Consider the following 27092-nt stretch of genomic DNA (forward strand, 5'->3'; position numbering starts at 1 on the left):
ACACAAAAACATCAATGAATGTTTTCACAGTGTGTAGCTCTAGAGCTCTGGAATACATAGAAAAATCAAGAGATATATATTATAGGAGAGGCCAATTATATCACTAGGGTTTGATAACCCTAGGGCAAGCAGTGAATAACTGATTCAGAAAAGATCTGGCTTTTCTTTACTCAAGAAAATTTTTTACTGTAGTCAGCAAATGGATACTGCATGCAGAGGTAGCTGCAGATTTTTGGTTCTAGGATGTGAGTATGGAAAATACATTTGCAGTCATAAATCGTGATGGATATTTGTGGTTTTGTTGGAAATAAAATTCTGCTGGTTGTTGATAAAAGAAACATATACCTGGTAAAAAATAATGTTCTATACCTGTTGTAAAAAATCTTACCATCATCCAGTGTTAATGATTCTGTCATATCACAAGCCTGCCTGCACAATGTAAAAAGGAAAATAAAAATTTACCTCATTTACTTTACTAAAAACTTTACTATTTACAAAACTTTTTACAAAACTTTACTATTTACTTCATTTTTAAAGGAGATGGATAAGAAAATTAAACAGCTGAAAGAAAATTGTGATGAGCTCTGCAAAGAAGTAATGCAAAGGAAAGCAGAAATTAATGCAATAAAGGAAGGTGTTTTGTCCAAGCAAAAGCTGATGTTAACAGACAAGAAAGAAGTGGAAAAGCTTCTGGAGAAGCAGGCTAATTTAAAAGTAACATAAAATTAATTGTGTGTACGAATATCTCTGTGTGTGTGTGCATGTATGTGTATATGGGTACATGCATTTGTCCAAGGAAATGGTGAGTCTTCTGGATGTTGTCTGTCATTCCAAATTCATTAGATGGCATTACCTCAGATATTACATCATTTTTCAATAACTGTGAAACATGCTGCTGTGCCATATCCATTATTGCTCCTTTAGGAAATAATAATAGTCATAGTTTTGATTAAAAATGTGGTTTTTATAATGACATGTTTGCTATGTTGTGTTGTTGTAGGCTGCTCTAACATTTGCTTACATCCAAGTTAATACAGATTTATGCTGACAATTAAAAAACATACCCAGGTCTTTGCCGGTTTCCTTTCCATGGTATACGTAACAGTCAAATGGACTAATAATATTCAAGCATAATGTTTATCTTGCAGACATAATGAAATATCATAATGTTTAGTTTCAAAACAAAAATTCAAACCAAAATATGTTTCTTGCCCGTGTTCACAGCAGTTCTAGGTGAATATTACTTCTATAAAATCTCACCAGATTTTGAGGCTATCAATGTAAACTTTCTGTTTTGTCACTAGGATGAGCTAGTTAAGATCCTTGGTGTTCCAGCACAACTTGGAAAAGAAATTGAGAAGATGAATCGGAAAAAAATGTATGCTTTTAATAAATAATTATAGATACATAAATATGTATGTGTGACTGCTTTTCATCTGTTTGTTACAGAGAATGCTGAGTATAGTTGTTGATTAAAATTAGGATCAACATTTTAAAAAGCATCTATAATCCACTTAAAATCCATGCACTGTACTGAAAAATACAGTATATGCAGTGAAACATTTTATATTTAAGTACAACAAAGAAAAATTTAGAATAAAGCTTGATCAAAAATTGTTTAACCACCTTACTGTGCTGCGTTACTATATATTAGATCTACTTAGCAGAGTTGTAATGGAAAATAATTTTACCATTTAATCTAGCAGTAAGGCTTTTTTACAGTTTCTAGTCCTCAGTGACTGTATATTAGCTTATCTCTGTTGGCCTCAGTGAAACTAGCAGCTTTCACAGCTAACAGTCTGGCCTGAGCTAAAGGGTCGTTCTCCTGTGATACTTCTGTACCAGTTTTTTAGTCAGAGGTGCTTTGCTGCAAGCTCCTGATGCGAATTCTCATCTCTAACATTTCGGCATGGAAAAAGTAAGCCAGTAGCCAGCCTTTTCTTACTCTCTTTTGTGTAGCTGGGGTTTTTCTCCTCTGGCATGTGCTGCCTTCTGTATGTGTAAAATCTAATTAACACTGTGCAGTTTCAGCCAGGTCACTCACAGATCCAAGTGCCTTCCAGATGGCGGATGTTCTTTGTACCCTATTTGGGCATGAGGTTACAGTGAAGTTTTTGTGTCTCCTGCTTGCAGTCCGTATTTGTAATATAGAAATTGTTTGACTACATTAAATTTCTCAGTTTTAGAACTTGTATAATGGTTTCCTTCTACATTTTCCTCACTACTTAATGCAACTCTGCTATCATAAATATAAGAAGTTTTTGCTATAGTGTTACAGAGAATCAATTTTAAAAATCTAGTGCATTGTGTAGATTGTTAATAATAAAGCATTTAAATGAGTTTTTCTGCTTGTGTTGCATCCCAGAATGAACTAACTGGAGTTTTCAGCCTTGGGAATAATGTTTAGAAGTGTCACACCCATGTACCTAGTAATTTGGACAGAAATCAATTTAGTAGAAGTCTTTCTAATACTGTCATGGTGCTAAGATGCCTGTTAGTCCCATGGCCATCTACAATTTTATTGTTGATCTGTATTGGCATTTAAAGATTTTCACTGCATGTAGTCTGCTTTCAAACATATAATCTAGACAGTTGTGGTGTTGAAATTATTTTGTGTGTCCATGAAAACTAGCAACTTACATTTTGCCATTTAAACATGCATGTGGAAATGTTAACCCCTACTCTTTTGTTAAAATATATCCACAGCGATGCAGAGAAGAAGAAAGAAGCCCTTAATGACCAAATAGAAGAGCTGAATGGTACCCTGAAAGCCATTAAAAAAAGGACTGAAGAGATTTTGCAAGAAAGAAAAGATGTAATGAAGGAATTGGATGGGAAACAAATTTTGCTTTCTAGCAAAGAACAAGAATGCATTACTTTGACAAAATTACTAGAAATTAGCAGAGAGAAGGAATCAGTGGTCCTATCAGACAGGTGAGAGTAGTAGACATAAACCATGTAGTATGAGTGAACAGTTTTCTGTTCTCAAAGACATTTTTTTTTTTCTGCTGTATTGCTTATGTTTTCAAGTTTTATGCTGCAGCCAGTGCAGACTAGAAATTATCAGGCTTGTTTTTTGACTTCAGAAATGTTTGTATAAACTACTGGAATCTAGGATCTGGCTTGAATAAGAACATCAAAAAGCATAAGTATTTGATAAAATCCTGCAAGAGCGAAACTGGATTTTGCTCTGAAAGGGAAATCTTTTAGGAAGTTTCTCTCTCCATTGAAAATACATTTTTTTTTTCTGAGTAACCCACAGAAAGTAAATTGAGCAAGAAAAAAATGTCAGTATTTTCGTTTTAAAATGAGGATGGTAGATTTCTGTACACACATACTCCTTAATTTCAGTGGGGGCTGGTTACTCATCTCTTTAATATTCCCTTGAATTATGAGCTAACATATACTTGGTAAAGTAAAGTAAACTCTTAGGTTGATTGCAAGCTTCAGATGACACCTTCTTTGCAGAGGTAAACGTGTAGTTGTAATCATGGCCATAGGCCCAGCAACAATGCTTTTGCCTTGAAAGTTTTGTATTAAAGGTTAGTGGCACTTTAAATTGAAATGTTTGAATGAAGCAAACATATACATAATCCCTCATACTAAAAAATGTGTTTTCTTCTTCTTATAAGTGATAGTTTCTCTGGAAACTTTAGCATATTTAGAACAGACTGTGAGACTTCGTTGACGTTAGGAATATTATAATTGATTGAAATTATAAAAATGCTACCTTTTAAGGTAATTTGTGTCAGTCGTTTATGAGTTTATCTTGCTGCTCAGCCATAATGATGTAGTACTCAAAACCTATTAGAATGGTAATGATCGTGCCTGTTTGCGTACATGTCTTGGTCAATTTACCTGTTTCTAAAATTCTGTGTCTATCTATATAGAGAAGCTCTGGAAGATAATTTAAATAAATGTCTCTTGGAGAAAAAAGCGCAACATGATGTTCTCATTCAAAATCAAACACAGAAAGATAAAGAACTAAAAAATTTAAAAAAGATGGAGTTACAACTGAATATGATTTATGATTCCTTGGAACAACATAAGTTACAGCATAAAAGACTCAAATTAGAGGTCTGTATGAATGCATTGATCATAAGTATTCTAAATTTTCTTGTAAGAAAACTGTCTATGAAATCTTTTGACTGATCCTAAAAGAGGGGAGGGGGGAAGACTATTTTAAGTCTTGTGCACATAAAAGTGTCAAGAGTGTTGCTACAACTAACAAAGAAACTCCTAGGTGCTCTGGCTGTAATAAAAATACTGCACCAGGATATTACAAAATTAGTTGGGAGCATCCTGTCAAGGACAAGTGGGAGATGATATTGGCACAGTGGTGTCATGTCTTCATTTAAAACATTGTGGAATTGTGGTCATTTGTGAGTGAAATAATATCGTGACTTGGCCATTGGCATCAGAGAAATTTGTATCAGAAAAATAGAGCCAAATACTTCCTGTCTCCCAAATGATGCAAAGATACATATTTTTAAAAATTGAGGGTTGTTTGTACATTACTGTAAATAATTTATAATGTATTTATCATTCTAGGGGGCAGGAAACTAACGCTAAGTATGCTATTAAATAATATTAAATAATTCCCTATGTTGTCTTTGTTTCCACTCAAATTTCACCTTCCTCATTTCCTCCCTGCATTAGTATTTCACTTATTCCTCTTCCCTTACCGATTTACTCTTTTTTGTTTTATTTGTGCCTTCTATTATGCTGATTTTAAAGGGCAGTCTCATTCTGCATGTCTATTCAAAGCATTTTCTTTCTTTTTCCATTTCTTTCTTAAAAATTTCCTGTGTCTATAACCTTTTTGTGTTCTCTTCCTCTTATCGCTGGTTCTTCCATCCTGTCTTTCTTAAGCTTTTCTCCTGTGCTAGATCCTTGCTTAGTCTAAATGAAAGTCAGTCTTATCAAATTAATTTTGCTTAGTCAGGTGAATATTTTTTTCACATGACTTGATGTTTCCTACCTTGACACCATGCCCTTGAAATTTTTGTTGGTCCTTCAAAGCAATTCAAGGAAGAAAAACATCTTATGTATTCCACTGTAAAGTTTTTTAAAATAACTGTATAATATCAAAACCCACACAGACTTAGCTTTGCTATTTAAACAACTCTAAACACTACTGAATAATATTTAATATTATTAAGTAATACAATTATTTTCCTGTCTCCCCTGAAATTCCTCGTGAATTCACAAGTGTATTAATTACCTAGTAATATAAGCCCACTTGGGAGGAGGGAGGAAAGCTCTATAACTACACAAAAAAGTTTTAGATTGAATTTCCTCAAATAGTGATTAAAGGGCTGACTCATATTCCAAACTTTGATCTTAAAGCTCATACTGAGATCTTTTTCAGTACCAGCTAAGGGAATATGGGAAATGGTATTTTTTCCTGTGTTCCTATTCAAGAAATATTCCTGGAGGGAGAATCACAGCTGTTCAAAACCATACATTGCTAAAATCAAATGCCATAACTCACTGACAGCTGTGGTTAGAGTTTGCTGTCTTGGGTGAGATTCAAACCCAACCCCTTTACAATGTGTGAAAGGGCAAGAGACCTGTAATGAGACTCTCAATGGTTAAGTTGTGCTGCAGAGGGTTCCCTCAGTGCTAACGCCAGGCTATACCATAGGCTTGTATGTGTTTTGCAAGTAGCAGCGTCATGGGGACCAGGGGAAGGGAATGCCAGCAGAGACAAAAGTGGAATTCTCTGCAGCATTTTACTCCAGAAGTTGCAGGATGTTACCCTAACACAAACAGCCCATGGCAATATTGTTGTCCATCTTCCTCATGCTATTTGTTTTCTCTGATTCCTTTCTTGAGTCTTTTAGAAAAGCAAATGTGAAACCACCTCTCCTCTGCAGCATGGTCTGTTCAAATACAGTTCTGGAGTATGAAAGACTGGAGTGGCAAACTTGATTCTGCTCGGTTTTGGCTGTCTTGAGACTATTTAAATTTGGAAGGCTTAGGAGCATACCTAGGAAAAGCTAAAATATTTTAAGTAGTTATAATTCATTTAGCTACCTTAAAAGCCAGATGTATATTTATTCAGTGTGAGTCCAAGTGAAAAAATTCACAATTAATTACCGGTATAAAAAAATGTGATTGGAGAAGCAGCAGTATATCAGTGTGCTTTCCCATGTTTCTCTTACTTTAAATCACGTGCTAAGTGCAGAATGACTGGTTTGTAGAATAAGGAAATTACAGGAACACTTCCTTCAAATGTGTTTTTCTTCTTAGTAAGTTGTGAAAGGTCAGCTATTGCTAAACGCCGACATTCTGTGTGAAAGAGAACTGGCCGCTCCGGCTATCGCCAGCCCAGAGCAGAACTGCTGTTCCTCTCCACGCACGCCTTCTCTTCGGTCAGGCCAACGTGGAGACAGCCAAAAGTGCCTAAGTTTAGTCATGTCTTATGTGAACAAAAGTCCTTAACAGATTAAAGTTGTTTATATGAGCTTTCTACTTTTAGATTCAAGAACTTGATGGCATCTTTAGAATCCCATCTTGAAAATGTGGAAATGTCTACTTACAGCCACTACAGCCTTTTACACAGCAGAAGTGGTAACTAGTATATGCTCCACAGAACGGCCGTGTTTGCTCCTTCCACAAGAGTTGAAGCAACTTGCTTAGAATAGGTTTTATTGACCTTTCAGCAAACCTAAGTCAAACCAAATCTGTCTCAGAGTTGGCAGCTGAAACCAAAGTTAACTCCAAAGCTTGACCTTTACTGTGCCTCTTGTTTCCCTTTCCCTTAATGCAAGTGAACAACATCTAGTTATATTAATACAGAACTGAAAACCATAAGTGCAAAACATCTCATTGTCTATATTGAGGTATAGTGTTTTGAACTCTAACATCCGGTTGAGATCTGAGAAAGATACCACGGGGTTGCGTGTGTTATCGTTGAAGAGCTTCCAGATGTGTCGTTCAGTGTCATTTTTTCCCCACCTGTAGATTTGCAATTACACCAAATTTGCAATTATAGACAGACAGCATATGCCTCCATAGTTAGCCTGCTGTAATTATTTCTTACTTACTTATAACTGTAGGGAATTTTTAATGAAGTTACTCACTGTGAGGCCAGTACAACCCTTTGCCTTATGAGTTTTATCATGCAAGTAGTTGTAGTGGGATTGTTCAGATATATTTTAATCAGAAAGTAGTTTCTAATGTGTTTTCCTTCACACACTTCATTTTAAGATCTAACTGAATAAACAATTTTCCCACAACATACAAGAAAAGAAACTCCAAAAACTGTGCTGTTAGTTTTGACGTTCTAGAGCCTAAGGAGGAAAAATCTTATTTTAATAACTAAAAGAAAAACTATGATAGCAAATCTACACAGATGTGGAATATTGACCCCATTAAAACAGTGGTAAATCTATTTTTTTCCTTCAGTAAGGTCAGAATTTCATTCAGAAAATCTTCTGTGAATTTAGAAGGTGACATTTTTGCATAGTCGCTCTTTGTGATTATATACTGAATGATGGTTTGGTTGCTGAAAAACATAACCCTTATAAATTCAGTACTTAAACTGGGCTTTGTGAAGTTTAGTGTTTATAGTTAAATTCTTAAAAGAAAAATTTGAGAAAACTGGATATGTTGCTGAGGCGCTCTGCTCAACAAATAACTCTTGGACTAGGTATTGTAACAAGACAGAAAAATAATTTCTTAATGTGTGTAACTACTTCAGACAGATTATCTGCAGTTTACATTTTTCACATCTTTCATTTGCATGACTCAGTCTGCTTGGTTTATTTTTGTAGGCAGAAGCCATCCCTAAAAGTAACGGAGTATTACTAGAAAGACGACGAGAACTGCAGAAGGAAATTGAAATGATCAAGAGAAGTTTAGCTGAACAGGTCCTGAGTTCTGCTTTCTCATACTTTTTCACTATAACAGGTGGTTTTCAATCAGGATAATAAAGGGACTGTTTGAAGAGAAAATCATGGGAGTTTCTAGTTGCAGCTTTCTGGAGAGAAAACATGCCACAGTATTTATTCAGTTTTAAAGACCAGTTGTTTGTCATATTTTAAAAACTTTTTTTGGTGTTACAGGTCATATATTGGAAGGCAGAAAGCAAATCTACTTTCTAGGTTAAGTCTTTCTGAATATAATTAACTACATTACAGCTAGAAATATGATGGGTATAAATTTCCTTTGAGTGTCTTGTTGAAACAAGGACAATTCATCATTTGTACATCATAATTTTTCATTTTCACAGTTTTGTCATTTGTGGATGTCTGTCTATACTCAGCACAACCACATATAGTGTGGAAATGCAGATACCTCAATTATGAGAGCATTAGTACCTGCCACTATGTAAGTGACTTTATGAGAAGCAATATATTTCAGACACACCCTCTTCTTGAGATCATACCTCCTTATCTTCTTACCCTTATAGCCATTTTCTTTTTGTGCTGTCTTTGAACTTGTTAGCATTATCAGGTGGGATTCAGCTTGTGTTTGAATACATATACATTCAGCGTTTACATGTCACTGTTTGTGTGTGGGACGTATCGAATGTGCCACAATAGTCAATAATATAGTCATGCAGTCGGTGGAGCCTCGGAAGCCATCCATTCACCTCCCGCTAAAGAGGTTAGCCTGGGCTGGGTAGGGCAAACAGCTCTTTAGAGTTCACCAACTGTAGTGACTCAATCATAGAATCATAGAATGGTTCGGGTTGGAAGGGACCTTAAAGATGATCGAATTCCAACCCCCCTGCCATGGGCAGGGACACCTCCCCCTAGACCAGGTTGCTCAAAGCCCCATCCAGCCTGGCCTTAAACACTTCCAGGGATGGGGCATCCACAGCTTTTCTCACAGTAAAGAATGTCTTCCTGATATCTAATCTAAATCTCCCCTCTTTCAGTTTAGAACTGTTTCCCCTCATCCTATCGCTACACTCCCTGATAGAGTCCCTCCCCATCTCTCCTGTAGGCCCCATTTAGGTACTTGAACGCTGCTATAAGGTTCCCCCGGAGCCTTCTCTTCTCCAGGCTGAACAACTCCAGCTCTCTCAGCCTGTCTTCATAGGAGAGGTGCTCCAGCCCGCTGATCATCTTTGTGGCCCTCTGCTGGACTCGTTCCAATAGGTCCATGTCCTTCTTGTGCTGAGGACTACAAAGTTGGAGGGAGTACTCCAGGTGTAGTCTCACGAGAGCAGAGTAGAGGGGCAGAATCACCTCCCTGGGCCTGCTGGCCACACTTCTCTTGATGCAGCCCAGGATGTGGTTGGCTTTCTCGGCTGCCAGCGCACGTTGCCGACTCATGTTGAGCTTCTCATCCATGAACACTTCCAAGTCCTTCTCCTCAGGGCTGCTCTCCAGCCATTCTCCACCCAACCTGTATTTGTGCCTGGGATTGCCGTGAATCTCCAACAGATCTAGGCATCTAGATACTTTGCTCTGTTTTAAATGTCTAAATTTGGTCTCTTAATGTGAAAGCTCAGTGTCTTCCATTGTGTAGTATGGACATGTCCAGACCTGACAGTAAACATTTAAAGATTATATGGCCATAAGGAACCATTCTGCCCAGTGGGCAATAGCTGAAAGATATGCTAGATGGTGGAACAGAAATGCTTCTAGGTGATAAAATATTTTGATGTGTTATTATAAGGATCAGGCATGGTGTTTCGGCTGGTATTTTAAAGCAATATTTTATTTTTTTAAAATCCAGGTAGTCTGTATATATCTGTACTTTGCAGATAAACCCAAAGTGTTTTCAGCTTTGGGTTTGCCAACACAGGTGCATCAATGCATAAGGAACTGAATTTCATTTTCTTTAGGAAATGATGTCAGATACGGATGCCCACACGTTAGAAAAATGTATTGCTGAAGAAGGCCGGCTTTTCAAAGAGCAGGAAAAATGCAGACATGAGTTATCCAGGCTTGCACATCTGACTTGGCTCAAAGTTGAAGAGAGGGAACAGAAATCTAGGGATGTTCAGAAAGCCCAGGTAAACAATTATCTTGTATATTTGGAAGAGTTTTCTAAAGTCAAAGCTGCTATCATCTGGAGATATTAAATTACTAGTGAGGAGAGCCTTATGGACTCTCATTTCCCACTTTACTCTGAAGTTCCATCATAGGACAGGAAGCTCACAGTATTGTGTTGCTTTATTGGCAATTTATGGTGCAGGGCAATAGTATATTAAAGTATCGCGCCACAACTGAAACGAGGTGTTTGAAAGGACATTTTCTTTCAAGCCTATGGAATAAAGAAGTAGAAAAGCAGATAGCCTCAACTGAGATTCTTGGAAGTAAAACTGTGTTTATTTTATAAATATTTTATAAATATAAATATAAAAATCAAAAGACAAACAGAACTGCTACTCATTCCAAGGAGAGGCAGCAATTTTTATCTTCCTGACACATTTCTGGGTGTAAATTGTTATATTAATGTGAAAAAAGATGGAAAGAAAACTTTTCCTATGGTCACAGAAACTAGGATTACTCATTGGGTTTGCTGTCTGCAGTTTGCTGGCATTATAATATCATATATGTGCTGTGATGTTACACAGTTTGTACTAACTACTGGGTTTGTATATGGGAACAAACTATTTATGCTTCCACAATGTATGTCTGTATTCAAATAAATTATATGAGGTACGCATCTAGCACTTTGAGAATCTTTGACTGTCTATAAAAATAGAATAAACAAACATGTCAGGCTTTGCACCTTCAATAAAAAACTGTCCATAAACAGATTAAAAAAAATAAACAGTACAAAGTAATGAACACGCACACACATGCCCAGAGTTGCAACCCAACATCCACCAGCTTTTTATCTCCTCCTCCTGATACCAGTGGGAAGTGACAAAACACCTGTCCATTGAAGGTTAATGACACAGGCTATTAAGGACTGAACACAATTGAAATCAAAAGATTCAGAGCCATAACAAAATGTAAATGTAACATTCTACAGTGATTGCTTAAAAGCCAGAGTAGAGTAAAAAAGAAATTTTATTTGAAAAGGTACAATTTCAGTGGTGCATATGCCAAATAATTATATAGTGATGGAACCAAGAGACTGATTAATAGAAACAGTAGAATTCCAGCTACAAGGGGCCAAGCATTGTAAGATGCAGCATCATATTATCTACATTAACAACAGCCGTTGTAAGCTTAATATACATAGAAAGACTGTGTTCTTTAATGTTGCTACAGTAAAAGCATTTCATTATAATAAGTTCTTAGAGTAATCTTGCCTCGCCATCTTCTCCTCCTCTAAGAGGAAGAGCTGTTCTGAGTAAATTCTTTGATGTATCTAAAGTGCTCACTGAATTCTATTTAAATTTCAGATACAAGTCCAAAATATTATTCAAGAAATAAAAAGAAAGGATTTTGAAATAAAAGAGTATAAAAAGAGAAGAAGAGAAATCCAAAAACAGTAAGGAAATAATAACAATACATTAGTTAAAAAATGTCTTTTAAAGAAATATTTATCCCAGTAATGTATGCATAAAAATGTAATAATTATTTTTTTCACACTTGTCATTTCTTCAGACTCCAAGGATTTGCTAAAGTATTTGATGTTATCCAAAATGAAAGGAATAAATGTATACATTTGGTGCACGCGGCTCACCATAAAGCAAATGACATTAAAAAACGGGTAAAATTGCTAGGAAATGAAATAGAAAATTTAAGGAATACTATTATAACCAAGGAGAGGTGAGTTTTAAGTAAGTTGTAGATCACAGTTATAGAAATATAAGATTAGAAAGAATCTTAAGAGATAATCTAGTTCAACTTGAGCTATGCCTATGTCATCCTTGGTAGTTACTGTCCTGATTGTTAAAACCTGATTCAAAGACATTTAGCCACACCCGTACATAATCTGCTTGGATTTCTTGTCACCCTAACACTTCACAATTAGCTTGAGCGTCACTGCATGGTACAAAGCATTTCTGAAGTTTGTCTGGCTACTCTCTCACTTTCCTGTCCTTTGAAGGGATAAATTGCTGTCGCGTTTCCTTTGTACCACAGTTCTTGAGCCTCTAATATCTGCATTCTCATGCTGTTTCATTCAATATGAACAACACCGTTGTGCTCTCCCTCACTTATCCTTAGACAAAATGCAGTCCAATACATATGTGATTCCACAATAGACTGGTGCATGGTACTATTAAATGAGTCACTAGCTAGTAATGCAGCTGTCAAATTATTAAATTAGAACAAACTGGGTTTCTTGGTTCAAACTCAAACTGAAGTTTATTGGATAACTTCTATTTCAGATCAAACAAAACATGGTTTCAATTTCCAGGAAATCCAAGTCAAAATGAAAGGTTACAGCAAACCTGTAACAATAAAGAGGGTGAGGTGGACAGTGGGTGGATGTGACTATTTTTCCTAGACTATTGTTTAGTGGAGATGTCCTTTTGCCATCTTTTTGTCATCCTAGTGGTGATATTCTGCAATATAGACAGAATAACAACATCTGTGAAATTGGTAGTTGGGAAAGTAGGAAGCTAGTGAATAGTTAACTGTGTATGCAAAACAGCACAGCCAAAACTGAGTAATTTAAAAGTAATTTGATTTTCCCAAATCTTTTTTCTTTTTCGTGCCAAAAAATTGCACAGCCAGGACACAGAATGCATTCAGGATACATTCACTCAAAGTATATTGTGAATTTCTGAGTAGCTTGATTTCAACATCATGCTAGAGGTAGCTAGAAAAGAAGTGGAACTTCAGTGGTTTAAGTGATTTTGTCAAGATGCACAAGCTGACATTTTGTGCTAAAATTTTTGAGGCCTTCCCTATTAATTACTGATGAAAGGAGGGGGGGAAATAAGGCTAAGATGCTTATATATTGTCTAGATAGCAGAAATATCTATGGACGACCCTACTCCAGTAAAGATCCAACAGGCATTTTTGATTTCTGCAAACTTAGATGTAAAACTAGCAAGAGGTACTGAATTATCAGTAATTCTGTTGCCTGTGGAAAATATTTTTAATCCCAGTAATAGACAACTGCAGCCTACACAGTTTGGAGGACAGACTGAAGTTTTTCAGAAAATATTTAATAACACATTGCATGTCTGCAATTCTGTCATGCTTTCAGGCTGAAACTTGCTTTACAGAAGTTTAATTTGATTCAGTAATACTCTGTGGAACTGGAAAGTGTTACACCGACGGGAGAAATGAACCAGAAAGCGGCTCACTGCTTTGTACAGAGTAATTTGTACAGGGCGATGATGGAGCCCGCGAGGGGAGGGAGGATATTTCATCTGCAGTTCTGTATTTTAACAGGAGACTGTGCTTCTCCTTTCACTACCTCTTTTGTCTTGAGTATCTCCCCAGTGTAAATAAAGCAGTGATACTTGATCAAGAAGTGATACTGCAATCAAATGCAGTAACTCTAAGTTCCATGTCGTGAGCAAATGAATGATCTGTGTGGCAACAAGAATCTGTATTTTAAGCAAGGGACCATCATCTAGTGGCCAGCAAGGTCCCGGGAAATGATGAGTTCTATTCTTCATTTTTATGGGTCTGTAATGTGATCTTTTCAATAATCTTGCATTGTGATTTTATTTTTTCTCATCTGTCAAGCAGGGAAACTGATAATATTCTTTCTCATGTGAATGTTGTGATACATGCTTTTATAAGCAATGAACCTGGAGACCTGCCAGCAACCACAAAATTATTTAGATATCATTCTTTAAATAGAAGGGCAGGATTTCTATACATTAAGACTTTGCATCACAGTTTATGCTTCTGCTCTTGAACTTTCTTTCTTACGTCCCCTTGGGCTACCAGTGAAGAAAAGCACTGCAGTGCTCTATTTATAGCATTTTTGGGGCCATAATCCAGTTCTCTTGAAGCTGGAAAGAGCTTGCAGAGAGAAGCTGTTCTCAGCTACTGTTCTACTTCTTGTACTGCTTCTGTGAAGCAGAGGGACATAGAAGATCCTTTGTGTGTTTGAGGAATTAGTTTAAGCTCTGCTTTTACTTGCTGAAATTGCTCTCAAATTGAAAGGGCTAAAACTTTCCTACTTTTCTGTTATGTTAAAGAACATTGCAGAAACAACATCTGAAGAATGCAAATAACGTAGCAATTGCAGACAGTCTCAAAAGTGATTATCGCAAAATCGTACAAATCATGCAGGAGATGAAAGAAAAGAAAAAGCAACAGTGTTTGGCTCTTGAGAGGCTTACCAGTATGGTCACCCACGCTGAAGAGGAAATGGTGCAGCTACGCAAACAATACCAAAGGGCTATACAGCAACAAAATGAGAGGTATAAGTGTAAATTTGAAATAATGTAGTGTTTAATTTTGACATTCAGGAATCAAAAATATTTTTCAACTTAGGAGCACTCCAAATTAGGACTACTGAAAGACTGCCTCGCTCCAATGTTTTGCTAAATGATTTGCCTCGCGGCAATGTCAGGGCTGCTTTGCATTACACAGGTGGGTTTTCTCCATTGGTGAAGATGCTCGTCCTTCAGAACTGCTATTAAAAAATACGGTGGATTGGCTACTGAATGCCTTGAGAGCTTGTAGCCTCCTGACCTCTTTGTGCTCTGTGTGCAGATAAGGTATAAAAATGCAGAAGATGCAAAGCTCCCTGATCATGTTAATCTGTTTTTAAATGAATGCTGTGGAAGGTCAGAAGCGCTTTTAAAATTCTTTGAGAGACTAGATTAACCTTTGCAATTGTTTGTTCTGATTGTTGCATTGCAATTATTTTGTTACGTATTTAAGAAGTTGTCATGATTTTAAAACAATATTTGTGAAACCTTTGTACATTTTCCCAGATTATTACTATCTTTCCGGATTGACAGTTATGTTCTTGAATGTAATACACTGACTATGAGCAATTTTTTTTTCTTATTTTACCTTTTCATTTTGGGCTTATTGCAGTGGTCTTCTGCTCAGAGATCGAGAAGAAGAACTATGCATTTTATATGATAAAATAAACCTGCAAGAGATGTTGTGTAGAAATGGAGATATTGAGATGCAAGATATGGATGAAAAGATCAGATTTCTGAAGCTGAAGGTAGCAGAGAAAAAGAGAGTGATTAATTTGTGGCTAAAGGTGCTCCCAAAGAAGAATGCCCTGGATGCACACTTGGTGGTACTTCAGATACAGGTTGGTGGGAAAGCAAGCCCTTTTTTCATTTGTATTATACTGTGTTTTAAAACTTAAGGTAATTTCGTACAAAAATAAAAAGTCTTCATGTACAAGCTTTATTAAAACAGAAAGCTCAGTAATACACCTGTCTAGCAAAGCCCTGATGCATGTTTGTAACTTCAGATACGTGAGTTTCTACACTTTGACGGAACTGGCTGACACACTTTGTTATGCACATGCCAAGTGCTTCCTGGGTACGGAATCTCAGCTAACCCTCCCCGTAGCCTGAAATGTCAGTATGACTAAGCTGGAGAATGGGAGTCATGAGGAAAAAATGGGAACGTAGATAAAATGTGTTAAAACTGTATTGATGGGGGTAGGTGGAGGGGTGGGAGATATACTTAGCTCTTCAAATTTCTAAAATAATAACTCAATTCACACTTGACCCTGAGCCTGGGAACTCTGCTGCCTACAATGATATAATCCACATAGATTTTCTTCTACACAAAACCAGTCTAAGTTTTAGTTCTAGTTACAAGATGACATTAAACAACTAAGAAACTGCAGCGTTCATCATTGTTCGGGACATTCTTTCCTTGCTTTCTGAAATGGCTCATTTACTTTTGACCTTATCTCCAGATGGTAATTTTTTCCACACATATTCTGTTAGTGTCTGCACAAAATCATAAATTGGGGTGTACCACTGCCATTTGCACTTGCACCGATGGGAGCTGTGACTCACTGTTAAATAGCGCTTGCACTTTCCTCTAACTTCTGGTGTTTTAAAGAGACTGTAAGCTCTGCTCAAAGAATAAAATGTTGTAAAATACCTTATGCAAATTGTACCCCAAAGAACTTTACGGTGCTGTTACAGATTTAAACAATGAACAGAGGGACTATGGAAAAGATGATAGACTGGAAAAAAAAATAAAATGTTTTCAGGTAAGATTTAGAATGAGATTGAAAGTCACTGAATCAAATACAGTAACAAAATGCAAATAATTCTTGTGAACTGACAGATTTTCCTGTTCTGCATTACTAAAACTTTCTCCTTTGTGACGATGGTTCATGAGAAGCCTGAAGTCACCATTAAAAGGAGGCTACTGTTCCAGGTGCTTTAAATATTTTTGTAATAATGCCATAAAATTAAAAAGTAGGAAAATACAGAGTAGTGTGATATTACACATGGAATGTTCCCAAGTCAGAGATTTTCCAGTGAACAATGGCAAATAACCAGTTATCAGCCTTTAAAATGTAACTAGGTACTGTGGTTACCGACTATTACGAAGGTTCTTCCCTTTTTCCTACCCTCCCTGTCTCCCTAAGTCTTGGGTGTTTTTCAGACTCTGTCATCATAGAATAGAATCATAGAATAGTTCAGGTTGGAAGGGACCTTAAAGATCGAGTTCCAGCCCCCCTGCCATGGGCAGGGACACCTCCACTAGAACAGGTTGCTCAAAGCCCCATCCAGCCTGGCCTCGAACACTTCCAGGGATGGGGCAGCCACAGCTCCTCTGGGCAACCTGTTCCAGTGTCTCACCACCCTCACAGTAAAGAATTTCTTCCTGATACCTAATCTAAATCTCCCCTCTGTCAGTTTGAAGCCACTACCTATCGCTACACTCCCTGATAAAGAGTCCCTCCCCATCTCTCCTGTAGGCCCCATTTAGGTACTGGAAGGCTGTTATAAGGTCTCCCCGGAGCCTTCTCTTCTCCAGGCTGAACAACCCCAACTCTCTCAGCCTGTCCTCATAGGAGAGGTGCTCCTTTGATCATCTTCATGGCCCTTCACTGGACCCATCCCAACAGGTCCATGTTCTTCCTGTGCTGGGGACTCCAAAGCTGGACAGATTACTCCACGAGAGAGAGCAGAGTAGAGGGGCAGAATCATCTCCCTGGACCTGCTGGCCATGCTTCTTTTGATGCAGCCCAGGATGTGGTTGGCTTTCTGGGCTGCCAGTGCACATTGATGGTTCATGTTGAGCATCTCATCCACAAATTTTATTCTTATCTGTCCTGTTTCTCTTCTTTTGCATTTCCCAACTTTCCCATTACCCCAGAACTTTTTTGCTTTTCCTTTCTCCACAAGTGAACTAAACATTCTAGTACTGAATGCTGAATGATTTTCCAACAACAGGTATCCGTCATTGGTAATACTTGAAATATAGAGAGAGAAATCTGAAAGGAAAACAAGATCCAGTTTCAGTATTTGTTGATTGCATTTGACTGAGATCTTTTGACGTTTTTAGAGACACTGTTTGATTCCAAGTCTCACATATTCTCAACGGACGCTTTGATCATCACTAAATTAGCTGTTCTGGGATGGGATATCTATTTCTGTTAGAGATATACCTCTTGGAAGAGATGGATGAATGAGTACATTGTATGCAATGGGCTGCAGAAACTTAGCCCCTGTCTCGGTGGCTGTGGTACCCATTGGGAAGTGGAAAGCACAGGTCAGGGCTACATGCCGGTTCAGGAAGAATAAAAATTTCGCCTGGGTCTCCCATACACCTGTACTGCCTTTATCCAACACAAAAAATACCTGGTGAGATTCTAAGGTGAATTTTTTTGTAACTTTTAATTGGGACTGCACATCAAGGGGCTTTTCCTGCTGGTTGAAATGACCCATGAAAACTAATCTGCCTTCACGCATCAATGAGAAATACTTAGCATTAATTAGTTCAACACGTAAACCTGCTGAGCTGTCAAGATGGCATAGATGAGACTTTTGTGCCTCAAAGTTTAAGTAACATGACAGGGACTGACAGTTTCATTGTGACATTTGGCATCAACATTTATCCAGGTGTTAACACAACCCCATGAAAACCTGCAGACTACATCAGGCAGTCATAGGAAAAGTAGACTAGTAGAGGGAGAAAGATTTTCCCTAGGCAGTGCTGCTGCTGCTCCAGCACCGGGTTGCCTGTCATTCCTGAGAGGGCTAAGCCGTGCTTTCAAACCACCAACGGTGAACTCTAGCTTCTCCAGCAAGCCATCCCAGTCCTCCCTTAACAGTGGAAAGATTTTCTTAATCTTGATATTTCTTGCTGCAATGTAAGCCTATTTATGTGTATTCTGTCACCAGGGCCGTGACAAATAGATCATTCTCTTTCTCCCTGCAACAACATTTCATGTTACTAGAAGAAAGTTAATCCTGTTCCCCTCCCATCCTTTTGCTGAGCTACACAACCCTGTTCCTTTCCATCAGCCCTTACACATCTTTCTTGGATCATTCTTTTTTTACCTTTCTTTTATTTTTGGCAACATGGTCTTTATTTTTCTTGAGGCGCAGTGCCTAATGTCAGTGGGTGAGAGCAAAAGGATTCACTCAGGCATCTTGCAGGTTGTATTTCTGCTTAGGTGTCCAGATACAATGGAAGCCTTTCTTGCAACATGACACATTGCTTCGTGTTCATGGAAGCGTATCTAACGACCAGACCCTTTTTTAAAGAAACAATACCTAATCAGTTGACCTTGATTCTATATTTGTACAGGTAAATTTTTCTTCCTACATGTAGCACCTTGCATTTATTATTTAATATTCTCTCTTTTGTTCAGATCTTTTTTCAGACCAAGGTAATTTTGAATTTGAATCTTCTCCTCCAAAAAGTATTTGCAGTCTTTCTGAACTTAACCTCATTCTACTTACGTAGTACTTACCTTATATTTTCATCAAGTCCCCATTTCCTTAGCTTGTTTACAAGAATGTTATATGAAACAGTATCGAAGTCATGTAAAAATCAAGATGCCTGAAGATAAGTTATGTCTAGTTCCATAGCGCCTTTTCCACCCATTTTTAAAAATAGGTATGATATTTCCCCTTTTCTAGTACCTCCTGCCTTCTCTGAAATTTCCAAAATAAGCATCAGATCTCCACTTTTTCAGACCAATCCCTTTCTGTAGGTATGTGTTCCCTCTCATCTCTTCATCCTTCAACAACTCCTCCTGACTGATTACAGTCAAAGGTAGAAAAGTCTCTCTTGTAGAGCCTTTCCCTATCCCCTGTATCAAATCTGCTCCAAGAAAGAAGAGATTTTTTTTTTGGCTTTAAGACTTAGAATCTCTTAGAACTCAGATGAAGTCTTCTTCAAGAAAAACACTACAAATAAGGAGAAAATAAAGACAGATGCCTATAGCTCCATCGTTTCAGCACACATGGAATAGCGTGGTTATTTCTAAATAACTTAAAGTGCTTTTTTTTTCCATACTTTTGGATTAGCCTGAATCACAGAATCCCCATGGTTGGAAGGGACCTCTGAGATCATCGAGTCCAACCAAAAAAAAAAATAAAAAAAGAAAGAAACCCACACAAACAAACCACAAACAGACACAAACCAACAATCTCGGGTACCAGAGCATGCCCTGAAGTGCCACGTCTACACGTTTCTTAAATACCTCCAGGGATGGTGACTCCACCACCTCCCTGGGCAGGCTGTTCCAGTGCCTGACCACTCTCTCAGTAAAGTAATTCTTCCTAATATCTAATCTAAACCTCCCCTGCCACAACTTCAGACCATTTCCTCTGGTCCTGTCATTATTCCCTTGGGAGAAGAGGCCAACACCCACCTCTCTACAACCTCCTTTCAGGTAGTTGTAGAGGGCAATGAGGTCTCCCCTCAGCCTCCTCTTCTCCAAACTAAACATGCCCAGTTCCCTCAGCCTGCATCCAATCACTCCCAATTCATATTGCATTTAAAAGTAAGCCTAGTGTTTAAGTTTCACATAAAACTTTTATGGATTTCCTTTCTGGTTCGGACAGTGTTTTTGCTGCAATAGCCCTTCGTCTCTAAATTAACTACTCAATCTTGCAAAATTGTCTCTGGTGAGCTGTCCCTAATCTCATTAAGGTACCACTGCCTCCAACAAGGCACTTTCAGCTGAGTTAGTGGTTGAGAAATTTTGGCCCCAGATACGAAACATCACTGGAAGCATAACTGCATCCTGTTGTTTGTGCTGGTCCTGCTCTCACATTCTCCCTCTCTCTATATTATTAGTCTTGAGTTTTAATTGTTTACAATTAAAATAAATCTTTCAGTACCTAGTTGTGCACTGACTGGCATTCATTTTAAACCAAATCATGATTTGACAAGGAAATTGTTCATTACAGTTGTTTAAGGTTTTTACTTGGCCTGCTCTCACAGTGTGGTAGAAAGAGCTGCACGACACTTCTTTTAGCAGAAAAAGCAGTGTTTAAGACAAGTATTCTGGGAACATTCCATAATCACCTGAGAAGATCTGTCAGTTTTCCCTTTTCCAGTTAAACGCAACTTGTTAACTTCCAGTGAACAAACCTCATCCCGGTAGCAACATCTAAACATTTACTTTGTCTTTTTGGTGACTGCTCATAACTTTTAAGAGCCAGTGACCACTTATTTCCTTAACAATATCATCACCTGCAACTGATGGTTAGCATTTATAGCAATTTACTTGGGTCACGTTATGTTAGAGCTCATAGGTCAAGGCTGGAGTGACAACGTGCTGACAGATGTCCAGGTGCGTATCAAAGCACACAACCACTGTCAGTCCTGCAAGTCCAAACATAAAGAAATGGTCCCAGTCACTGCTCCAGTGAGTATTTATGTGAAGCATGGATGTCCATGAGCGTGTTCTGGGAAGCGTTATTCCATGGGAACACCTCACATCAGAAAGGTCAGGGAACACCTGCCTCTCTGGGTCCCGGGAGTACCGCATCGCTCAGTGTCACCACTGAGTCACTTCAGGACATGTGCTTGGGAACTTTGATGTGGAAAACTTGGACTCCTGTGATTAGACCTTTAGCGCTAACCAGCAGGGAAGCAGGACTTCCAGATTTAACTTGCAACCAGACTGTCAGGCACTTGTATCCCTCCTCCATTCCTAAATGGATCTTGTGGGTCAAACAGAAGATTGTAGGTATAAAGGAAGACCCCCCCCCCAACCTCAAATGTTTGGTGTATTCCTGAGGCTAGAAGTAGCCTGAGGACAAAGAAGCAGACAGAACTCAATTTCTGGCAGACAGCAGGGTTTTCCTCTGTCCTGCAACTGTCATACTGCAGTTCCCTCTTAAAAAAAAAAAAAAAATTAAAATGGCTCATAATCTTCTGTGTTCCCCTCCCTCCTTCCCCGCACAAGGAAATCTTGTCTGTTAAAGTCTGCAGGGTCAAGCTCTGGGGGTCCCAGAGGAGCCCCAGGTGCCCATCGCTGCCCCAATCCACTGTTTATCAAATTCCCGTTCATTAGCAACAGGACAGGAGAACGACGTACGTCCACGTCTGGTTTCGTAGGGAAATGTTCCCCAGCGTTTGGCCAGTACCATTTTGCTTAGTCCTACACCGCCCAAGCATCCCAGGCGTCTCCCAGCAAGGCTGGAGTCTCGCTCCCAAGCCCAGGTGCTGGCAGCGCAGCCAGACCGACCAGGTGCTTTAGTGCGGTTCTCCTGCCGTAAATCAGACACACTGAGACCTTCCATCTCTGGTTGTGGAGTAACAACGGGGCTTTTGGCTTCTTGTCTTAAAAAAATAACCATTGTGGCTTCTTGTTTGCTAGTATTCCCAGTGCAAGGACAGGATTAAACGGATGGAGGAAATCTTTGCTGACCCCGCCAACGAGAGCAGAAAGCGAGACTTGGGAGGGAAGGACCCATCGGCACCCGAGCTGCTAAAAAAGATTGAGCAGGTAACATCACTTACTGCATCACAAGCTCTCCCCCTGTGACTGACCTCTTTTAGAAAAAACAAATGGTATCTTTTATTTTTAAAATTGGCTTCCCATAAGAGGAATTAAAATAATTATAGTTGGCTAATTGGAACTCCGGCACAGCACCTGCTTTCCAGGACAACTGGACATGGGACATTTTCACCTCACTATGGGAAGACACAGAAAAGGCAGCAGAAGGAAATAATTGCAAAATAATAAATCGCTAAGGAATGAACGTGCCATTGTTCTGGAACTGCCCATTAGCTCTTCCACTGCAATGCTTGGGCTGTGAGCTAGGGGCAGTCCCATTACCCTCTTAAAGTCTCTGTATGTGACATGGGATGAAACAAGCATCCTTCTCAGCCTTTGATGGCACTGCTTCATTTCCGTGCCCAACAGGGAGCCACCGAGCAAACCTTCATGGACAAGGCAGCCAGGCCGGCCAAGCAGCCGCACGCCTGACTGCAGCTCCACCAGCGACTGCCAAAGGAGGCTTCAAAATGAAGCCTTAGGTCCAATATGAAAACCAATCTCAGGGCAGCTCCTGGATGGCATATGTAGGGAAGGTAAAGGAATGGAATGAGCAACCAAACTATTTTCCTCAATATTTTTGCCTGTCCCATTTGTAGAGACACAAAAATCCCCCCCCCCCTCCCCCCCCCGTATTTAGTGTTTGGGGGGATTCACAGGGTAACAGCAAGCTGGGAGCAGTACACACCTAAGTCCTCCTTTTGAAACCCAGTTTGTAAGGTTTTACCATGAACACTTTGGCATGAATTACTTGAGCTTTTTGCTTTACTGTCCTATAGTCCTTGACAGGAGGCAGCTCTGCACGGCCAAGCAGGCTACAACACAGCCCGCTATCACCAACCCACACATTAAAAAGCCAAATTTCTTGGAGTCACATGAGAAGTTTAGATGTTCTCTCTCAATCTCCTTGTGTTTTTGAAGTCTGTCTAGTTGCACAGTACTTTCTGTCTTTGGAGTCCATACTTTTATTTTTAGCAGTAGGAAGGAAAAAAGTATTATTTAAAGCAAGAGCTGAAACCTCCTCATTATGGTTTGACTCAAGGAATCAGAAGTTTAAAAAAAAAAAGAACAAACCACCAAATCACTAGAAAAAAATCATTGCTTTCAAGAAAAATCACAGCAAGGCATTAATAAGGCTGGTGTAACCCCCTGTGCCTCAGAATGGCCTGGTCTGATATGGAAGAGCTGTACCACTGACAGCAACAAATTGAACCAACTTTGGCCTGATACGTGACAGAGAGGGGGGAAATTTTGAGAAAAGTGATGGTGCAGTGATTATTTATGGCTGTTCACGGGTATTATTTCAGCAGCTCTCAAAGCAGTCACAGGAACACCTTATGCTGCAGCTTCCCCCCCCTTTTACCTCCACCTTGTAATACCCCTTCTCACTGCAGCTGGAGGTGGAGCTGGTGCAGAAGGAGGAGAAGCTGCTGGAGACAGATTTTCTCCATGAGCACGTTTCCCGGCTGACAGACAGAATCCGCGCCACGGCAGAGAGCGGGAAGCAGGACACGCTGCTCTTAGCTAAAAGGGTAAGAAGGAAGGGCATTGCTTGCTCTGCTTGCTGGCCTATACCAACTGAAATAGTATCTGGGCAAGAGGTAAGATGACTCACTCACAAATTACAAAAGTGGCTGGAAACAGTGATAGATAAATCATATGTTAGTCTTCAGAAATTACACACGTTTAGTAGTAACAGCAGTACAGATATACCAAAAGCATTAGGTGATTGACCTCACCTGGAGTACTGTGTGCAGGTCTGCAGCCCTCAATATAAGAAGGACATGGACCTGATAGAGAGGATCCAGAGGAGGGCCACGAAAATGATCAGGGGGTTGGAGCACCTCTGCTACGAGGACAGGCTGAGGGAGCTGGGGTTGTTCAGCCTGGAGAAGAGAAGGCTCCGGGGAGACCTAATAACGGCCTTCCAGTACCTGAGGGGGGCCTACAGGAAGGCTGGGGAGGGTCTGTTTACAAAGGCCAGCAATGACAGAACAAGGGGTAATGGCTTTAAACTGGAAAGAAGCAGATTTAGATTAGACATTAGGAATAAGTTCTTTACTATGAGGGTGGTGGAGCACTGGAATAGATTGCCAAAGGAGGTGGTTGAGGCCCCTTCCCTGGAGACATTCAAGGTAAGGCTCGACGAGGCCTTGGGCAACCTGGTCTAGTTGGGGGTGTCCCCGCTGACTGCAGGGGGGGTCAGACTAGATGACCTTTGAAGGTCCCTTCTGGCCCAGATGATTCTATGAGGGCATTTTCTTTTTGAAAGAAAGCTGCGCCATAAGCGGTGCCTTTCATCAGGATACAGAATTAGTTATTTCTCAGGTAGGTGCTTCAAAACTTGGTGGAATCCACCTTTGCACGTGTACTTAACAGCCCTTCCACAGAGCCAGGTATGTTCTACTCAAACACAAAAGATAAAACAGATATCTGGGTTAATGTTTCTTTGTTATTTCAGTAGGGACATCCACACAGGAAAGAAATACCATTTTCAATAGTTACTTTTCTATAATTATAGCTATTTCCTTTAAACTGCCAGTAATACTGTTTGGGGAAGAGCAAAAGTCCTTTCACCTCCACCTCCTTAGTGAAAAAGCTCCAAATAGAGCAGAACTGAGTGAAAGACAGAACAAAAATGCAATGTAATTATTGTAACACAAGGCCACAGTTGATTTTTTTTTTCCTTAGGTGTTAGGTTTGGCACTTGGAAGGGCTTAAATCACAACACATCTTTGTAGCAGCAGATCTTTCATTTTCCACAGACAGAGGAATAACATGGTTGTTATTTGGGTTTGTGGGATTATGGCCACTGGCTAATAAATTCTTGTAAAAATGGCAGCAGGTCAAATTTACATTTGCAAGTATTTTGGGGGGTGTGGGGTTGGTTTTTTTTTTTTGTTTAAATCATCTCCAGTCAGACTCCACGATTCTTGTCCCATTCCTTTTCTGTTCATCCCCCTGCCAAGGATCACTTCACAGCCCCGCTGTGTCTGCCTTATCACTCAATTATCTTGCAAGGATCAGGCTTATTACACTTGTATTACAAAGTTAATTGTGGACTAGGTCAATAAGAATCTGGGTTTAAAAGCTGCCCCTGAGGGCAACGGGACTTTGGCTATTCAGCAGAAAAAAGCAGGAGAAAAATGCTTTTCTGTATCTTGGAGTAAATATGACTTCTTATGCTGCCAGTTTCTGTGGGTTTGAGTGTATGCAGAGACATACAGCCCCTTTCATTAAGTCATTTTCAAGTATGGAACCACTTTTTAAAACATAGTCAAGTTGGACTTGTTTTCACGTACCTAAGTGTCATGGCCGGGAAGCGTCTAAAGGGAAGTCCTCGCTAATCGTAGTTGTTACTCATTCCAGACAAATGAAATGCAGAGGAAGATAAAGGACAGGACCCAGAAGATGATGGCCCTCATTGCAGAACTGTCCATGAAGCAAGCTCTCACCATTAAACTCCAGCAGGAAATGAGAGACAAAGAACAATTTTTTATGACTGTTTCATCAAGGATAGATCGAGGCCTTCCCCCTCCCAAAGAAACAGAAAATGAGTGGTTGAAGGTATTACGCAACGAGAAGATGCAAAAAGAGGCAGCTGAAGCCAGAGCTAAAGTAAGTTTTTGCCATATGTTGCAATTAGATCTTCAGCCCCATCCTTTCACTGCTCTTGCTTGACTTCCTGAAGGAGCTGTGCTAACTCACTGCATAGCTGCTCCATGACAACATGGAGCTCCAGGAGTCAGTGGAGATGATGGTATAGATGGACACAACTCCAGAAGTGGTACATTGTGGGTTTGTGGAGTTATAACTAACCAGGCACGCCACTTAGCACTGGCCAGTGAATCTTAAGGAGAGAATACGCTAAAAGGAAGACTTACTTTCAATTATTAAAGTAATTTGGGTGACCATGTTTTGAGATGATGGGTGAGAGTGCCATCAGCGAAGTGCTGCTTTCCATTGGATTTCACGGTAACACTGGAAAAGTGGGGTGTGGGGCTCCGGAAAAGTAAGTTCAGCACCTTCCACATACCTGATGCAGCGAACATCACATCAGAAGTAGGAAGGAATCAGGTTGCTGGGCCAGACACCGAGGGCAGGCAGGGCAGCACAGCAAATACTGCTTCAAACGCTACCCTGCTGGGTACTGAGCAGAGAGCTCCCAGAGAAGAAAAAGTAGCATAAAAAAAAAAAAGAACCACTGAGATGTGCATCCTGGGGGAACTCTTGCTGATGGGAAATTGGCTTTGCTGTATGAATCCTTTAGTTGATTGCTCCATGGGAATCTGAAAGGTGCACAAAGCTGGGAGAGGAATACACTGTCTATACACTTAAAGAACTTGAAGTCACACAGAACTGCTGCAGTAAAACTGGTTTAGAATAAGACACTTCCTTGTCATTAACACTTCTCCTCATGCTGTGACTCAGTTCCCTCTCAGTGCTGTGGATCCAAGCTCGCTGCAGTAACTGGAACAGCAGCTGTCAGGGTAAATATAGCCACATTTTGAAGCATCAGAACCATTATCTTGTTCCTGAGATGTTCTGTGCACAGTTATTACAACTTAAGTTCATCTACTCTGTTTTCTTCACAAATAACAGAAGCATTACAGGCTCAGACTGTATACTATTTGAAAGGACAAACTCACACCTACGTGGCCAATAACTCATGCTTTCCTTTCAATAAACAATTAATACCCCTCTGGGTTTCCTGGTTTGCTAAGGACTAGGCTAAGGGTGTTGCCTTCGTTAGGCATTCGGTACCGTGGCTCAGGAGCGTACTGAGGCGTGAAAGCCCATAATCACTGAGCCATCCCAAGGTGTTTCTTTCACAGCGCGCTGAGGAAGAGGAAGAAGCCGCAGCGCCCGGCTGCATCCACACAATGGCTGAGCAACGCCCGACCGCCTACATCCCGGACGACAGCTACAGCCTCCCGCTGCCACGGCCCTACGGCGCTCACCCCCCTTTCAAACCAAGCGAACCCAGCTCACACATGAGGCATTTCAGAAAACCTACCGTCAAGCCAATCGAAATCTGAAGAGACAGCACCTACAGCAGGAGAGGCCACTACCAGTTGCTGAATCTCTGGGGTCAACGGCATTTACACCGCACTGAAGGAACAGCTGTTAGTGTTTGGCCAGATTCCATATTGAAAATAAAGGTAGTTATTAATGCCAGAAACACAGCTAATTCACCAGTCATACAAGTTCCCTTCTCCTGGCTCGGAGGAACCTGGTATCCTAAATGCAGTGCAGTATTTTCAAATGTTAAGAAAAAATGAGTGATCATCATT

The 27092-nt window shown here is 39.7% G+C and overlaps 1 protein-coding gene across 1 annotated transcript in view; it reads left to right on the top strand.

Moving 5' to 3' along the window:
- CCDC146 (coiled-coil domain containing 146) overlaps nt 1–26837 on the top strand; it is an 87758-nt gene extending 60921 nt beyond the window's left edge. The window contains 14 exon segments of the mRNA XM_074144555.1: nt 538–735; nt 1305–1378; nt 2707–2934; nt 3891–4077; nt 7782–7877; nt 9806–9976; nt 11321–11409; nt 11526–11690; nt 14030–14254; nt 14880–15108; nt 21619–21747; nt 23193–23330; nt 25168–25416; nt 26634–26837. Of these exon segments, the coding sequence (XP_074000656.1) occupies nt 538–735; nt 1305–1378; nt 2707–2934; nt 3891–4077; nt 7782–7877; nt 9806–9976; nt 11321–11409; nt 11526–11690; nt 14030–14254; nt 14880–15108; nt 21619–21747; nt 23193–23330; nt 25168–25416; nt 26634–26837 (2382 nt within the window).
- The last annotated feature ends 255 nt before the right edge of the window (nt 26838–27092 follow it).

This window comes from Numenius arquata, chromosome 2 (genome assembly GCF_964106895.1).
Source record: "Numenius arquata chromosome 2, bNumArq3.hap1.1, whole genome shotgun sequence".
Lineage (NCBI taxonomy): Eukaryota > Metazoa > Chordata > Aves > Charadriiformes > Scolopacidae > Numenius > Numenius arquata.